The sequence below is a fragment of the Micropterus dolomieu genome, linkage group LG05, assembly GCF_021292245.1.
Source record: "Micropterus dolomieu isolate WLL.071019.BEF.003 ecotype Adirondacks linkage group LG05, ASM2129224v1, whole genome shotgun sequence".
Classification (NCBI taxonomy): Eukaryota; Metazoa; Chordata; class Actinopteri; order Centrarchiformes; family Centrarchidae; genus Micropterus; species Micropterus dolomieu.
This window is the reverse complement of record NC_060154.1, coordinates 25,282,655-25,301,298: the sequence shown is the minus strand read 5'-3', so window position 1 is coordinate 25,301,298 and position 18,644 is coordinate 25,282,655. Positions and strand designations below refer to the sequence as shown.

General features: G+C 43.5%; 2 protein-coding genes across 7 annotated transcripts in view; both read right to left on the bottom strand.

Moving 5' to 3' along the window:
- LOC123971410 (cytoplasmic FMR1-interacting protein 1 homolog) overlaps window positions 1–18,644 on the bottom strand; it is a 1,205,200-nt gene that overhangs the window by 1,116,944 nt on the left and 69,612 nt on the right. The gene's annotated exons all lie outside the window — the stretch shown is intronic.
- lnx1 (ligand of numb-protein X 1) overlaps window positions 180–18,644 on the bottom strand; it is a 36,779-nt gene continuing 18,314 nt past the window's right edge. For 2 of the 6 annotated variants that reach the window (XM_046050228.1, XM_046050230.1), the window contains 9 exons: window positions 11,791–12,044; window positions 10,154–10,309; window positions 7,869–8,077; window positions 7,358–7,780; window positions 5,846–5,980; window positions 3,633–3,810; window positions 2,254–2,500; window positions 1,417–1,575; window positions 180–1,210 (listed from right to left, as the gene is read on the bottom strand). In XM_046050228.1, the coding sequence (XP_045906184.1) occupies window positions 1,075–1,210; window positions 1,417–1,575; window positions 2,254–2,500; window positions 3,633–3,810; window positions 5,846–5,980; window positions 7,358–7,780; window positions 7,869–8,077; window positions 10,154–10,309; window positions 11,791–12,044 (1,897 nt within the window). In that variant the 3' untranslated portion in view covers window positions 180–1,074. Of the gene's footprint in view, window positions 1,211–1,416; window positions 1,576–2,253; window positions 2,501–3,632; window positions 3,811–5,845; window positions 5,981–7,357; window positions 7,781–7,868; window positions 8,078–10,153; window positions 10,310–11,790; window positions 12,045–12,229; window positions 12,274–12,533; window positions 12,563–18,644 lie in introns of those variants that run through there. The other 4 variants (XM_046050229.1, XM_046050231.1, XM_046050232.1 and 1 more) reach the window with 3 other exon arrangements.

Here is an 18,644-nt window from a genome sequence, read left to right as displayed (position 1 = left end):
TCTATTTAATGAGAAGAGCTGCCCTGTGGCATCTTCCTGTATGTTGCATGAGAAAATGTGAGTTTGATTTTACTAGCGAAACCAAAGATACTTTTATGTATATACTGTAAACAAAATGTTTGTTGCATCAGCTTTTAGTAAGAATTTTAAGTATTAAGTTAGGTTTTCTCACACAGCTCTTCTTTTCAAATGACTTTATTGATCATTTAACCAAATGTACCATCAGATATATTACACAGGCTGAAGCGTGACAGACAGAACCACAGTAGATGGACCCAACACCATCCACTGATACACAGATACCAAGTCAGTTTTTTTTCTTAAAAGTAAGAAAATTAGTAAGGCCTCCACAATGTTACCTAATTAAATATTCTTTTTTAACATGTTATGAACACACTGATCCTTTATTTTTCTTAAATATATTTTTATTGCCAGTGGCTTGATCATTTAACCATAGCTTCTGAAATAAAATTTTAAAAAACCTTAACACAGACTACTACTTGGCAACGTGTCCTCAGGTCAACGGATGAAGATGACAACCACTGTCAGTACAAACAGAATGGAGCCTATATTTAAAGGCCATACCACAAACAAACAAAAGAAATGTATAAGAAGTGCTTGGATCAGAACTTTTTTAGACACCCAACATTTACAGTAAAGAAATGTGAGTCCAACTTAACGCATACCCTAATATATAACTACTGGAATTGGCAAAGTGTTGTGTCTCCTCTCACTCCACCCACCCCACTCACTGGGTGCTGTGCCAGAGTATGACCTCGAAACAGATAACGCCCAACATCCGAGTTAGAAGTGGCTAAGTCCTTAATCCTCCCTGTTCAGTGTTTTTGGAATTTCAAGTTTGCTTTTGGTGACAGTCCAGTCTCAAGTTTGTCCCTCTCCCAACTCCTGGCAAAGTCTCAGCTGTCCATCAGAAGTGAGATATCCATAAAGCCACAGCACTATTCTAAGCTTCTCCCACACAGCAAACTTAGGGTGGTCAGCCAGTCTAAAGCTCTGCCTTCCACATTCCTTCGTCAGTGCCAGTAAAGGAGCGCTGGATGGCTTGAAGCACCGCTACAGCAGGCTGCCTGGCCAAGAGACGATGGTCAGGGTGATTCTGCCCCGAAGCTCCTTCAGAAGGCGCACCAGCGCTGTGTGGGTCATCCCCCATGTACTCTTCCCATTCACCTCAAGCAAGATATCCCCACACCTACACAGAGTGAGACGGCGATTGAAAAAGCATACTTAACCTAGGATTATGTAAATTAACATAAGTAAGACATCAAAGACATGATTTGATGTAGATAAACTAAAAAAAAATGGAAAAATAGCACTGGCTTTTTACATATCCAGGTTGTGTTCAAGGAGCTGGTCTAAAATATTTTATTCATGGGCCATAATAAGTGATACACATACCTTATCCTACCATCATTGTAGGCTGGCGTCCCCTCCACGATGGAGCGGATAAAAAAGGACTGATTGCAGTTGACCTCCTCCTGACCTCCCACGATACTGAAGCCCAGGCTGCCCGAAGTGCTCCGCCGCAGGACAATGTCTTTGCAGCAGTAGAGATGCCTGCATGAGCCAAGAGAGAGATTAAAAACACTAATCTCTCGACTGCATCTTAGAAGTGTATATGTACTATATATCCAGACTCAATATGTGTTCAGTAGCTAGATTGCTGAAACCAGCCCTGCTCAGAAGACACAGGCCTGGCTGCTCTTTGAATGAAGGTGTGACTTTTTCTCCTAGGAGATGTGAAACAACGAGATAGTTGGACTGGCTGGGTCAAAATTATATTCAAATCCTTTAAGTTGCACCACTAGTCTACATTCCCTTAGTGACTCAGTAATTGGTTTTGACTCCTAATCAATTCATTGTTTGAGGACAAAAACATTTTTACTTTACTTTAAGCAGCAGCAGCAGTTGTTTACTGCTGTCAGTGCACTGCTGTCTTCCCGACAACGTATTGTAGTAAGATAAATTCATATCTTAGAATCTGAGAGAAAGCTTTTCATTCTCAAAAGTTGTACTAATATAATAGTGGTGAATAGTTAAACTCAAAAGTTAGTTTGAAAGTATAATGAGCATTCGCTCCCCAGCTGGCTCTGTCTAAATTTCAGTTTGCAGCAGCTGGCAGAGGTCAAAAGGACCAGTGGGGGGTGTAAAATTGAAACTGGGCTCAGAAAAAAAAAGTATGGAGAAAGTAGAAAAATGTATATGGAGTGGAAACAGACATCAACTGGTGCTCACCTGGGTAGCTGCAGCCATGACACCCACAGTGGGGAGTAATCATCATTGGGAACGGGGCTCTTGGTGCTTTCTGTGGGTGAGGGTGTGAGACAGGGCGGCAGTGTGCACTCTTGCAGGCTTTCTTCCGGAGGACGCATCTCCAAGACCTTGAGCACAACGGGAGAGGAGGTGTTCTTCAAGTTGGCCACGGCTTCGCCTCGCGTCACCCCCGTCAAGTCCACCCCGTTCACGTTTAGCAAGATGTCACCTGCAAGGGAGGAAGTGGACAGCACACCTTATTTTCTGCCTCACGGTTGCTACCATGATAAATGCTTTTCAAAAGACCTCACAGGACAGGGACTCATCATCTGCCTATTTAATATTCAACAACCTTCCTGCTACAAGACAAAGGTATGGAAACCAAGCACCACCTGTGCTTTAAAAAGCCTCCTAGTGATGAAAGTGGTGCAAAGAAAAACAGACGGTCCAGCTTGCTAGTAAGCAACTCAAAGGACACGTTTGCCCTGCGAGGATATGCAAATGCAAATGAATAGTCTATTACAATACACAAACATGTTTCATAACCACACAAAGAGAGGCAGCTGCTGTTGGGTCCCATATGAATACAGTAATATGCACCTTGAACATGACAAACAGACTCAATTTACTTGTGTTTTCATGATGCTACTGTTATGCTCCATCGCAGCATTTCTCTCATTCTTATAAACGGAGAGCCGAGATGGAGGATTTGACATGCTTAATGTGGTTATGTTTTAAGATGTATATGTTGGAATCAGCAGTTGGGGCTCGAATCTCACTCCCCTCCCTTCAACTGCATTATAGTATATAAAGACTGCTGCTATTACGTCTAGATATTTGTGTGCTGCACCATGTTTTACTCTATTTCAGAGCTGACTGATTTCATATAACAAAATAATCAAGGACTCTACAAATTCTCTCCACTGGAACACAATGAGTCCTTAGTACTGCTATGCTAATGTTTGTTTGTGTTTTTGTTTAAGTGTGTTAGAACCAATTTGCCGAGCACTGAACCACAGCAGCACCACTGAGTTTTTCTGCTGGATGAATGAACTTCATAATGAAACATGAGTCTTAAGTGTTCATCAATCACCCCGCCTGTTATATACAAAGTATTCATCATCAAAGCCAAATCCATGACATTCTTCCTGTCATAATGTGAGCTCGAGTGCTTTGCACAAGATGACAACCTCACAATACAAATACTTCCATCCATTAAATGAGTAATTATTTGCACAAAAGCACCAAACATGACACTCCTTGTAATAAAAAAAATATGCATAATCTTGTGATAATTATAATATTGAATGTGCAGGGAAGTGGAAAGAGACATCAAGGGATTCATCAGTAGTTCATTTTACCTTTGCGGATGGAGCCCTCCTGTCCGACCACTCCATCAGAGTCCACGTTTGTGACATAAATGGGGAGGTCCCACCCTCGGCTGGACATGCCACCTGCCACTGTCATACCCAGGGAGTCATAGGGCTCCTTAGTCAGAGTAACTGTCTTCTCATAGCATGCAGGCTTCTGACAAGAGTCCTTCACAGGGGATAGAAGACAGGGAGAGAGTTGTTGCAGTGGAGGGGAAATTAATAAGGAAAAGCAGCAGAGATAGTTTTTGTACTATTTTATGCTCTACTGCCATGGTTGTAGCTATAGAAACATGCAGGTCATTCATTATTGACGTTATCACAGTGGCATCTTGGGTGTCTTTCTTTGGGTATCCACATTTTAATAAACACAATAACTCAAGACCAAATGTGATATTCACATAATTGTTACACCAAGGGCACCTTCTATAGACTACATAATCTAATTAGATTTTGGAGCATCACATTTGCATAAGAATAAGTACTGTTTTCTCTGGGACTTGCGATAGCCCCTTAATGGTAGGAGAATTCATGTGAATACCACACATGCTATGGGAACAAGAGTCCAGTGACATAGACAGAGTTGCCAATTAATGAGTTACCTCATTAGCATAACCGGTAATGCATAATATATGGTGGTTATTAGGATAGGACATCAGGCAGCTCAAGTGCCTCTTCATTTTGTGTCTATGTTGGATATATGGATAACTGATTTATTCATAGACGTCATGATGTGCGATTTGGTTTGGTGAACGAGGCTGTGTGTGGGATAAAGTGAGTGAGATTTTATTTATGGCGAATGTTTGTGTGTCAGATGGGAGAGCGCGAGGGAGAGTAGAGTAGTAATTAATAACACATGGACACATTGAGGTTGATGGGATGTAGCATGCGCTGCTTTGCTAATGTGCCGCATTCACACATTTCTGCTGCGCTCACAGGAGGAGATCACTTGTGGTCACATGACTGAGCCCAGGACACGGCACTGACTGTAGCTGTGTGAACTCTGTACTTGCTACCTACCTACACAATACACCGTAGGTTTAGTAAGTTGTGTACTGTTACTGTACACTACTGCATGGGGTACCATGTGTGTAAATATACATACATGATCCACCTTCATGAAGAGCACAGCGAATACAGACATGACAGCAAGGTTTTTGAAACTTTTTTCAAAAATTGGGACTTTCAGTAGAGACTTCTCCTTTCTCCTATAAAAGAGTAACTAATCAGTCATAACCAACTTAGTAACAGCTATATTTAAATAGTTAGACATGTTGAGAGTTAGATGAGAAGATTGATACCATTGCAGCTACAGCCAGCCGCCTGTTAGCTTAGCATTAAAAAAAGGGAAGTAAGGGGAAACAGCTTACCAGGCTCTATCTGAAGGTAACTGGTAGCACCTCTAAAGGTCACTAATTATCTTGTTTGTTATACTGTACAAAAAACCAACAACAAATTTTTTTTATTTAGGAGTTATGTGCTAGACTATTTCTTGGCCCTGCACAGTGACCTTTAATTAAGGTATTATTTATTGAGGTTTGGAGGTGCTGGTAGGATTTCAATATCTTTGGACATAGCCAAGTTAGCTATTTCCTCCTGTTTGTAGTTTTTATGCTGAGCTAAGCTAACCAGCTGCAGGATCATATTTTCTGCACAGACACGAGAGAGGTATCAATTTTCTAAGCTAACTTTTGGCAAGAAAGTGAATCAGTGTGTTTCCCTAAAATGTCGAACTATTTCTTATTTAGCACAGAATTTATGAAAGAAGGTCCAAGTATTTCCAAATTTGAAATACACTTTCTGCTTGAAACAGTGATTCTTAAGAAAATGTGCTCTGCAAAAGAATAAAGTGGAGCTGTCAAATGGAGCATTATTAGAAAAAGAGATATCACTGGGCTCAGTAAGGAACTGGAAAAATCTTTCAGGGAAGGATGGTGGAAGATGTTCTAAATCCTGTAGGGTGAGCGGCTGTTTTCTGTGTGGTGGACAAAAAGATGGCTGACATTGATGCAACAGTTCTGTGAGAGGAGAATACCTCCCGCTGTACTGGTTGAATGACATGCTCAGCTTTGATGGGAGAATAATACCTCTATGCATCATTTGCACCTGAAAGGGAATATCTATCTTGTTAAAGGGAGACAGAGGAACAAAGCTCCTCTCTGTGTAGTGGGACTGTTGTGTATGAGTCTGTATGTGCTGCACACCAGTAGTGTTTGCTCTATATCCACAGGGGAATATGGTGGGGGACCGTCCATGCCCCATGGAGCTTCTTGTAATATGTCTGGGGCAGGCAGGCAGATCTGACGAGACACTATGAAGTGGACACCGTCCTCGCTTGCCTGGAGAACATAAAGAGACAACAGAAAGTTTAGACATGAGTTGCAAATTAGACTAAGACAAGACAATTTTAAAGCAACATTAAGACACATGTCAAACTGAAGTGTGCTTTGGACAGATTAAACAAATGAGACATAACAAGTTAATTTGTGTGTTTAAAATGGCTGGTGAGTGGATTTTGGTAGGACATCCAGAGGCAACTTGGAGTAGAGCAACTGCTCCTTTGCGTCAAAAGGAGCCAGATGAGGTGGTTCGGGAATCTGATGCCTCCTGGGCGCCTTCCTTTAAAGGTTCTCTGGGCTTGTCCAACTGGGTGGAAACCCAGAACCTGCTGGAGGGATTATATATCTCATCTGGCCTGAGAATGCTTTGAAATCCCCAGGAGGACCTGGAAAGTGTTGAGGTGGAGATGAGGGGAGAAGGAAGTCTAGAATACCCTGCTTACACTGCTGTGACCCAACCCCTGATTAGCGGAAGATAACGGATGGATGGAAGGTAGGTGGATTTTGTTACTTTCAGATGGAGCCAGGCTAGCTGTTTCTCCCTGCTTCCAGTCTTTATTCTAAGCTAACCAACTGCTGGATGTAGTTTTATATATATATTTTTTTTATTTGGGTGAATCAGCCCTTTAAGGAGAAATTCGCAGGAAAACCATGGTCAGTCGTAGTTGAAATTCTCTGCCACCAAGTAGTCTCCTCTCTCTGTGACTCCTACTACTGAACTGACCAGCCCAGCTATACTCATTCACACATTAACATGCAAGTGGTCCAATAGATACACAGCCGGCTGGCTGCCTCCCTCTCCTCATTCCTCAAAGAGTTCCTCTGGTCCCTGTAGCACAGAGCTGACTCTTAAATTAGACAGTCCAGCCCATTATTGCCTTAATTGGACTAATTTAATTTCTTCCCTGCCAGTTCTTAATCTCTGGCAGAAAGTGCCTGCTCTGAGAGGCCATGTTGGCCCCAGAGAGACCCAGAGGAGCCAGTCAGACTGCTCAGACAGGAACTCCGGGCTCAGAGACCCTGCGCAATCGGCTGCAAACACACTGCAATTAACAACAATTAACCACAAACTCACCACCATTGACTAGCATCAACCAGGAACCAGAGGCATGGCCCGGTCCATCAGGGAATCACCACAATTAAATACTATTAACTGCAGTGAGTGCAGACACAACAGCACATCACAACACAATTAGTCTGAATCACCACAATTATCTTTAATGCCTCAGGGACACAGAGTAAAAACAGAACACAGTTGTTTATGGTCTGTAACAACATGTGGACTCATTTGACTGTCGTAACTATGAACTCTATAACATGCTAAGACCTGCTATCTTAGTTAAATTGATACGTTCAAAGGAAGACCTGCTGACTGACCTGGATAAGCAGAGCAGCATGTTCTGGAGCTCCATAACGTAGATCATGCCCATTGATGGCCAGCACGCGGTCACCAACGCACAACTGACCGTCCCGTGCCGCCAGGCCGCCCTCCAGCAGGTGAAAGATATAGACTCCGTGCTCTTCCGGCCTCCTCACTAGCTTAATTCCCAGTTGCTCCTGTGGAGTGGTTTTATTCAGGACCACATGGATGCTATCATCCCTAAAGGGATCGTGGGGTAGGCCATGAGATACGCGGCCCCCGGCGACATCATGGCCGTGGCCGTGTGGGTGGCTGTGCGAATGTGAGCGGTAGTGATGGCGCTGTTCTCTCAGCACAGTTAGCCGTAGGAGTTGGCAGGGCTGTTTGAGGGTTGCCACGGCGTAGCAGTGGGGTACGTTGCTGATGTCAATGCCATTTACCTGAGAGTGCAACAGAGATGCAGTTTAAAATGGGACTTACCCCTTTGACTGCTTCTTGCTGATTTGTGAAACAAATTATTACTGATACCTTAAGGATCATGTCCCCAGGCAGCAAGCGTCCATCCCGAGCAATGACACCTTCTCTGTAGATATCCTGGATGAGGATGCGAACCAAGGGGGTCTCATTGCCGCCGACAATGCTGATGGCCAGCGGGTCTGAGGGATCTACCCGTGTGATCTTAATACTGGTAAGTTCACCATCAGGGATCAGGTGATGCAGCTGAGGAAGAGCCAGCACTAAGGAGGAAGGGATGGAGAAGGAAAAGGCTGAGTTTAGTTCTGAATTTTACTGTACAATGACAAGAAGAACCAAATTTGACAAACAGCCAAATCAAATAGCGGAGAAAGTGGGAGATAGAGAGACACATTGAGGGAAAAAAAGTGGTAGACTGTGGTGGAGAGGTCCAGGAGTGGAACCAGCTGTATCTACTCCCTCAGGTTACTAAAACAAACTTGTACAAGCCAAGAGGGAAAATATACTTGGCTGATCATCCTGCTCGATGTTTGTATCATTAGTCACATACATCTGTAGCAAGTATGCTTGGGAAAACCCTCAATTTCAAATTTCCACAAGGTTATTACTTGGGCACATATTTCAACCATTGCACAGTGAAAATGTTCGTTTGAAAAGGGCGTAAATCTTCTAGTTCCTCTTGAAAAAAGCAAAAGAAATCTGCCCTCAATGGGTCACAAAAATATAAGATTTTTTTTTACATTTTTTCACTTGATCAAATCAGCCCTTATACAAGATTCTGCCATAACAATAAATTCATAATAATAATATGATATCTATGCATTCTAGCCTCATTGCAAACCTTAAATAGAAATTTCTACATGTCTGTTAGTGTTAGTTAATTTATTGTGCAAGCTTGCCTGCAGTCATGCCCAGTGGTGGATTACACTTAACAGCAGACTGAAACATCCTGGACTGGACCATGCTGAGGTGGGTGGGGATCTTTTGTGACTACCTTGGCAAACAGCCTCTGGCCGATAACTGACAGAGGAGATGTATTCCTCATCTTATTTCTTTTTCTTTGGTTATGAAAAATGTCTCTCTCTCCTTATCCCTCAGTGGGTTGTCTCCCTCTGTGTCTCTGCCTCCATAGCCTCAGTCGTTTGTTCTACTCACACTGCACTTTCTCCACGAGAAGTCAATATTTTGTCGTTATCGCAGCAGATTGCTTCCAGGGTGGAGACCACATTAATGCAGAGACCCGCAGCTATTATGTAACTTCCTTCTTTCCATCAAACACCCTTTCAACCTATCTATGTTCATCCCATCATTGCTCTTTTTTTTTCTCCATCCACTCCACCGTCCATGGGGACATTACTATGCCCGTATTTGTTTCCTTATCTCCATTGTCTTTTTCTGTATCCACTCTTCCCTCCACTTGTTCTATGTGGGTCTATCTTGGATCTATCTCTACTTCACTCTTCCATCCTCTCTGTCTATCTTTGTCTCTCCAGTGGCAGGCAATGAATATTTAATCTATTCTCTCAGTCAGCCTCCTCAGTGATGGCCTCAGAGAATAATCTAGTCCCTGGTTATTCATCATCCTTCATTCTTACGCAATACCACATTCATTCTCCTCCTCCCATCACGCAGCAGTTCTACTTCAACATCATCCTCTCTTATGGTTGACTGTATTTCCTCCAATTTACTATCACGAGGGTTGGGCTGTGAATATTACAATTGATATCTCTGGAGCACATTTTCATTACTACATAACATCTTATGGATCTGCCATGTCAAGAACACTGCTCTCCCCGGGGACTACTCCATCAAGCTGGTGCAAACCTGTTGACCCTGACTGTGGTCGAGGGAGAAGGAGAGGAGGAGGGGATACACGGAGACAGAGATGATGAAGAGGAGGAGAGTGAGGTATAGGAGGAGAAGAACTGGAGGTGGAGAGGGGAGGGAGGACGTCATCAGCCTCATCTCCAGTGACCTCCCATATCCAATCCCTGTCCAAAGTGCCTCAGGCTACTGCTCTCCCCCCTGATCCCCCTAGTGATGCACCAGTGGACTTATGCAATCTGCAGCTGAATTATTAAAGAAACATATGCTTCTGTTACACTGTGGGCTCCCAGCCGTGTCACCCTCCTCGTACAGCTGAGGGAAGATCACAAATACACACATATGGAAACATGCACACACACTGAGCCCTCACTCTGGAACCCTCTTCAGGAGATCATGTTGCAAATGCAGCAGTGACACCGTACAACTAAGACACAAAAAGCACAATACAAGCACACAAATATCCACATCAAAGGAACAAAGACAAGATATGACATGCAGGCCCTGATGCATACCTTCCTGTGGCACATTGGAATTCCTGGCATTGTCTCTCTCCTCAGACGTCTCGTTGCTCACTGCGTTGCCACTCTTGGTCCTCCGCAGGACGCTGAATGCCCGGTTCAGCCTCCTGAAGGAACGGCTCCTCACTGAAGTACGGTCGAAATTTCTGACTGCAAAGAAGGCAGGGGAGAAAGAGAGGCACTTTATGATAACCTCACTCTCAACATGCCCGGACATGTCTGAATCTGCCTCCTCACAGCCAATCAAATTCCTTCTCATGGCTCAGTGACTGTTTGAGATCTGTGTTGCCATAAGTACTGGTGAGAAAATGAAATACCTGTCTGATCCAGGAGGTACAAATCGTACATATTGTATTGGATCAGTCATCCCAAGTAGACATGAATGTAACAATGCAGGATTTAAAATATTCAAATGTTGCAAATATTTTACGAGGATGGAAATGCATTTGTTAGACCTTAAGAATACACACACTGCATTTTGGTGAGAACAACTCTGTTTTTTCCCCCAGAGTGGTCTCACTGAAAGGAATGTGTTTTTTTGCCTCCAGCCCATGGTTTTCTTCCAAGGTTTATTTGTTGAGCTACTTTCAACAAGCTCAAATAATGTATCTTTATTGTCGAGGAGCTGCTTTCAACCAGTGGCTCTTTAATTAATAAACCCAATCTGTGCTGAGTATAGTTACATGGTTGCGTAACTACAGAAGTGATGTAACACTCCGTGGAATCTAGTGACCACATCCAAAAGAGACCCTCCCTGTTGTCTGGTACTTTGCTTTTCTTAAAATAAGACTAGGCTACAGGAAGCTGCAGTGGAGAGGCAGCAGCCCCATCAAGGCTGCTCCGAGCACCGGGCTGCGAGCCTCTGCAGCGCCCCTCCCTCCCTCTGCGGGCTTGGGGAGATGCGAGGGCTTCTGACAGCCACATTATTCTTTAAAAGCGCCAGCCGCTTCTGGAGCTGACAGCTTGTTCAGCAGTAGTGGCACTGGTGGTGGTGGGCGCTCAGCTGGCCGGGCCCAAAGTGCTGGTGCAGCGTCATTTAGTGTCCCCACTGCCTGTACACTCACGTTAAGGGGTAGGGAGAGGGATGAAGTGGCAGAGAGGAACACTCGTGACTGCTTCCTGGTTTCACAGGTGGGGGAAATGGAGGGAGAGGGGTGTTCACGTCATCAGGTATTAACACACACATGCATCAGCTATATTTAACCTACCTCCTTCCATTTCTCCTTGACTGCATAATGTACCTGCCCTCTAAGAGACTTACTCTGTTTCTCAACTGTTTTCCACAAAGAGAGATTTTATGGATTGGTGAAAAAAAAAAAAAACAGTAGAGCTAATTGGCTAATAGGATTTCTATCAGAGACCATTAGGGAGAACAAAGACTGTATTTGAGGTTGAACGAGCACCTTAGTTATACGTTGCAGTCTGCAGCTGTAGTTTGTTTGAATAGAGATCACTGGCATCTGGTTTTGACTGGGAGACTATGTAACTGTGACTAGAAAACTATGTATCCTATTGATTTTCAATCTGTCATTGTGGCAAATTGTAGCTCTCTCTCGCTCGCCAGGTAACTTCAGGGTAACGTCATGCAGGACTGAACATGACAACACATTAACACCCATTCGGCCACTCACACTCACTCTTCTTGCTGCTGCTGCGTGGGGCCAGGCTGGTCGTGCTGCCTGACTGACTGTTGTCCTCCATGCTGGGGTCGAAGGCAGGGTTGACCAGACCAGACTCATCCGACAGGAGGGCCACGGCGGCGGAGGTGGGCCCGTCATTGGGCAGCGTGGCGATGGTGAGTTCTGACGTGCTGTCGGTGCATTCGCCCTCCTGCGAGCGTCGCTTCCTGTCTGCTGAGAGCCCATAGTGAGAGGCCCCTTTACACCTGCACACAGGGGTCAAAATATCAGTGGACATGTTGATGAAATCATAACATGGGGGTCTGACAAAGGATGCTCAAATTCTGTAATGAACCGATGTTGAAATGCTGAAGCAGTCACGGTGGCAATAAACAGCATCACGTATCACAGTATTCATGTTAACATCTAATGAAAAGGTCACATTCTCAACTCGACTAATGTGAGCATCTCCTCCAGCATGAGGATCCCCGCACGCTGACCTCTATCTTCTTCTTTGGGACTGCCTCACACAAAGACTGCTTATCTGACCTAAACACTCAAACGGCACCCCTCTAAGATACCACACAGCCTGTTCAATAAGCCACAACAACAAATGTTGTGGCAGAATATATTTCCTGGTGCTTTCAGTCAGAATTTATGCATTACCTTTCTGAGAATGTACCAGCAATGTCATATTTAATCTCATAAAGAAAAAAAATATTTCTGTTGCTTGCACACTGTCTTTGCGATGATACCTGTAATAACACATAGGATGGTTTTTCTCTGTGGTGTGAGCATCCTTGACAGGTGATTGAATACAAATGGAAAAAAACACCATTAGAGAGCTGAGAGAGTGGGTAACTGACACAACATTTAAATTTAAAACAGAAATAGTCAGAATGTTGTTTTTCTCAAAAACAAATCTAATTCTAAGTTCCAGATGTCTCCTCCCTGTCAACAACACCACAACCACACACACAGATACACACCCGTTTACACACTCATTCACATATTATGCTAAACGCCATGAAAGGCTTTTCACACTGACATTATTAAATTGGTAGTGTTTGTGTGTGAATTAAAGACATCCCTACATAGTAGGGTGTTGTACTGTTGGAGAATTTCCCCCCATCTGTAAGCCATAAAGTGTCTGAGCTGACGCTTCATCAGAGGCAGGAATAACACTGGCTTGTCTCTCCGGCTGTCTCTGCGGAGCCATCAGCACAAACATTAACTGGGTTTTAATGAGCTGGATCAAATCCAGGATCCACTTCAACAGTAGCCCAGAAAAACAACAGCAGCACCATCCATTCTCTTGTGTTGTAAGAGTGGCTGGGCACCACCAGAGCTTACAAGGAAGATATAAAGCGAAAAGGAGGGGTTAAGTAAAAGCAAGGTAAAATGGTGCCCACTATTGCAGAGTCACGGGAGTAAGATTACATGCTGGTGAGCTGTTTGAGCCCTGAGAGGACATTTCCCCCCCTTGGGGCACCACATCACTAGTAGCAGCATTTTGTCTCAATAACAGAGCTGTCAGAGTGGGTCATGCACTCTGTCCATATTTCACAGGGAAAATCATTTCATCCTAAAGTCGGTTCTATATCTTACTTGTAGCCACTGAGACTCACAGTTGGATACAGCATTACAGAAAGCTTAAGTACCTATTGATCTCACTCTGAGCTCTGTGACATAACACCGCAATACAGTGTGTGTGTGTGTGTGTGTGTGTGTGTGTGTACCTGTGTGGGCAGTGCCATTGTGAGTTATTCTTGTTCATTCAGTTAGTAAATTGAATGCTATCAAGCATGTCCATGCAGCAACATACCACTTAACTGAGTGAAGTGGTTGAATAGAGCAATATTTCAATCAACAGCAGAGAGAGGGCAGTGCTGTAGTCTTGAGGGGGCAGAAGCTTTCCCCATGTCACTCACTATCAATTAAAATAATTAAAGTGCTATGCAACTTGTAAATACTACTGCTACTCACATATGTCTCAAAGCAAAGAATTTGTTATAAAGAATAGTAACTCCCTGAAGAAATACCTGTGTATACACAGACAAAATGTGTATATGTATGCAGGCTCATGTACACTGTTTTACTTTAAACAGTGAAAATATCACAGAACATGAAATTAAATATTACTGAGTGAAGATTTTATATGGCACTGCCATTGTCAGTTGGAATAAACAGATTAATATTTTGTAAGGAGCAGTGTAAGGAGAGAAAATATGCAGTTTTTTAACAGCCACGCTAGTAGCATGTCTCCAAGGATGGCAATGTAGGACCGTCATGATCAGTGAATCGTCTGTCGGTCAGTCCATAACTTTGGTCCTGAAGTATTCCCGTATCATTAGAAAACATGCCTGCATAATGACAAAAAAGTAGAAGAGGCTCTTTAGATGCAAAAACAGTCAATTTATTACTTATGCTAAAATGACAAAAAAGTGAACATTTCGGTCATAGGACAATTGTCAGCCCAATATATAGACAGAGTAGTTTTAGAAACAATGAGGCTTTCAGACAAACAACAACAGTCATTTAAGAGAAAGATGGCAAGAGGTAGAAGGTGTTTTGTATGAGCTAGCTGGGTGCGGTCTCGCAACCTAGTAGGTTGAGTAGTGATGTTTCCTCTAATTGTTTTTAGTGCTAATTAGTAAATGTTAGCATGTTAACATTGGATAAGATGTGAACATGGTAAATATAAGACATCCTGAACATCACTTAATTAGCATTGTCAGTGTGATGGTGCGTTCCAGTTGACATGGGAAGTCGGAATTTCTGAAAGTCGGGAGAACCGCACTACCCCGACTTCGTGATCCAAGATGGCCGTCGGGGTATCAACAGTTAGTGAAAGCTGTAGTTTATACTGTTTATTAGCACTTCTGTGTACTTGTGACTCTTAGAAATGTTCGTACACAAAGTGCTGTCCAACTGCTCTCTGTGGACGTGTTGCTACAGTGTTTAGTGTGAGTAAATACCACACAATGCGGGTTTTTTTTCTCAACCGCCATAACAATAGCCAACCTCGCTAACTTAGTTGTAAACAACAGCTGGCCGAGCAAGGTTTTCCGACTTGTTGACTGGAATGCCATCAACTCGGGTGTGATGTCATTCCCAGCTCCGACCTCCGACTACCGAGGTAAATGGAACGCAGCATGGGAATGTTAGTATGATGACGTTAGCATTGTGCTAAAACCAATATTGTGCTGAAGTACAGCCTCACAGAATCGCTAGCATGGCTGAGTCTACTTGTGAATATTTCGCCACACTCCAATTTGCTGATATACAATAACAAGCTAAAAAAAACATTACAGAATTCAGCTTTAATTACCCTTACTGTTACAAACGTAGAACTGCTGTGACCATTCTTGTGCAACAATGACCTCATTAACTTTAATTTCTCCCAGCTGATGTTAATATTGTCAGCTATATATAGATTCACTCCCTACCAAAGTCTTATGTAGTAGCACTGACTTTAGAGCCTTGACTAGTCACACACACACACACACGTTTGATCGTCTCACTTGTATAGGACGGCTTGTCCAAGCTGACTATATGGAATTGAAGACTTAGACAACATTCCCCTGTTTCAGCATGGGAAGTGGAAAATGGAAAACCACAGTCAGTCAGTGGAAATGGTCAAATGCCATTGAATACAGGTTCATTCAGTTACATAAATCTTACAGACCACCCAAATCTTAGTAATAACTATGAATGCACACTACACACAGAATTTGAGTAAGGAAGATCTTAAGGGGCTCATTTCAAGTACGTTTGTTACAGACACAGAGGACAAAACCCCAAAAAGTATATATTATTTAGAGCTGTCTCAGGGAACAGAAAATACATTTTGTAGTTTTTGAGAAGTCCCACAAACATCATGTCTCAGAGTTTCTGAGACAGCAGCACACAGCCATTGTTTAGTGTGCGACTGGTTTATTAAAGGCTTTGTCTCCCGTTAATTAAAATCTCCTTCCCCCGGGGGATGAGAGTTGCTTTAAAACTGTAGCCATATCTCAGCTGTTAGAGTTTTAATGTTAAGGCCACAGTCTGTGCTGTCTGAGGTTAAAGGAAGGGAAGCGTGACAGAAGCCCCTTGTCGCTCTCACCAGGGTGGTCCTGGACTTTTAGAGCCAAGGTAAGCGAGCCAATTAAGTCTACACACTGGAGAGGTGCAGTGCACCAAAGGAGGTATGCTTGCAAAGACATCCACGTACTGGATATACACTTTCCCTTCTTGTTTTCTTCTTTTCTCTCTCTCGTAAACAAACATTCTTTATGTGTATAAATGATGGAACTTTAAGTGCCCATGCAAAGCTATCCCTTTCTCATAAAGCATCGTTTTTCGGTGGATGATCACTGAGCTTATGGGATGCTCATTAGCACTGCAGTATCCGTGTCTCGGTCGGCACAGCCTCGGTTATCACATCATCTCTCTAAACCCCGGGATCTGTGGCGAGATAAGGAGCGAAGACACCAAAACACCCTCCCCATCTCCCTTATCCTCCTCTACCTCCAACTCCCTGCAGTCTCCCAGCACAATAACAATTACCCATGATGCTTTCGGTGACATGGTGGTCCTGCTGAAGCGCCCTGGCTGTGACACAAACAGCCCTGTTCTTGTGATGTGAAATAAACACCAGCTCACAACTCATCAAAGCCTGCGAGATTCTCCAATCCTCTTTAGGAGTGAGTGGATTATCCTTCCTAACCCAAATACTCTCTCCGCTCCCTGCCACGGACAATCGTGTTGGGCCACAATCCGCATACAGTGCAAATTAACCCCGCCGCGGTGACAATTCCAGGTCAGGCAGTCAGATATGTCTTGGTGCACATTTTCACGTGCTGCAGGCGTGTAATCATGCAAATGGTATGGAATCTAAAGTACTCTATATACACAAACTCATCCTATGTCTGTAGGGGTACAGTCAGCTGACCTGTGTATGACCCAAAAGTTTGACTAACTTTACTTAGTTGAGCTCTTCTTCCTACTTCCTTATTAATCTCAAAAGCAGCAGCTGGCAGTTGTTCCAGACAAACTCTGACTCCGGCAGCCGCTATCTGATGTTCTTAAAAATATAACAGCGACACCTCACATGTAGGAACTCGAGAAAAAAAGAGAACAATCTCCGGATGCATTACGGGCCTGGAGGTAGCCTGCAGGTTTTTCCTCACAGTAGAATATGTGGAATACGACAAGTGTGTGCATGTGTGACATATGGGAGGTTTCCTTGTGTGACAGAGAATGGTGAGAGCAGCTTAAAAGTGACAGCATGCATGTGTTGAGTTTATTCTTGGAGCACTAATGAATATGGGAGTGCACATACACTGTTGGCAATTTTTCAACGACTTGTTAGTCCCACTGATCAAACGGTTTAGATCACAGAAACATCTCTGTCTCTGCCACATTGTGAGCTTAAGAACTTTTTTTTAACAAACTGCCTGCGGACAAAGACCAAGCTAAATTTACCAACAAATTCAAAAGCCAGGCACGCTATGCCCTCATCTACCAAATTTCTCATTGTTCTCATAATAAAGATAAACAATGCTAGATGAACAATCTTTAAAAAAGATTTTTTTAAGTTTATTAAGGATTTATCCTTTACTCAACATTTACTCCAGCTGATTCAGGGATGGAACTGCTGAGAGGAAACTCTGTCACAGCTTTTGACTAAGACAAATCAAGGAGTAACTCACTTTAGACCAGACTTAACAGGAAAAAAAATACAGTGCTCTGGGGATGCACCTGTGGCTAACACACACACACACGCATGCACACACACACGCGCACACACACACACACACACACACGCACACACACAAACACACAAAGTATAAAAATGCTGGTGAAATACGGAGAGGGGTGGTGGTCATTAATTAAATTTATGTTGATAAAGGCTTGAATTTAATTTTTCTTTGATTAGACTAGTCTATCAATTACTTCTTTATCACACACTTGGGCCATATGCCAAAACACATAAAGTAAAGTCTGATTGGGAGTGAATAGACAGAATGATAGATAGAAACATAGCAAGAGAGAGAGAGAGAGAGAGAGGAAAGAGCGACATTAAGACAGACAGAGTAATCCAGTTAATGATGAACCAGAGGAGTGTTAATCAGAGGGTGTGCTGGTGTGTTGATTGGATCCGCCTGCTGTGAGGGGTAATCCCATCTGCTATGCAAGGAGGGGGTGAGACCACTGCTAGAGGGGACAGTCTCTGCTGTGGGAGGAAATTTTGGCTAAGCTTGTTTCCAAAGACAGAGCTGCTAAATTGAAGTAGGAGTCGAGGTTTCGTTGGGTGTGACTTCTTACAGCCTTTGAAGATGAATGCATTCAGAAACCAAAAGTGATTGTGTACAACAGCCCACACAGCACATAAATCCCGTCTTCCATTGTGCTCCTGTGAAGCGAGCAGTGGCTCGGCAGGTTTGGCATGCTTATAGCATCTGTGTGTTCACGAGTGCAGAGGCCTCCCAGCCAGCGCTGTGTCAGTGGAGTCAGCCCGTTAGAAACAGCCCATACTCTGAGTCATGGCTTTTCAGCCAATCAATGCGTACGATCATCAGTCTAGCCCTGACCCCATGATCAGGCTGGAAGGACATTTATGCAGCGTTTATTGTGTCAGAGTCTGGTTTCAACCAAGAGGTCAATCTCACTTTTTTGTCAACAGAGAAGAAGAGCACAGGAAGTACTAGAACCGATTTATTCTCTGCTCTCTGGCTGAGCTGGATCTCAATGTACTAATACACCTCACATATGCTCACCTCAAAAGTGGCTGTCTTCCAGCCCTGCAGTTAAACACTATGTATGCATGTCTCTCACTGAACTGAACTCTCACTGTAATTCCCTCTCCACTACAGTATATG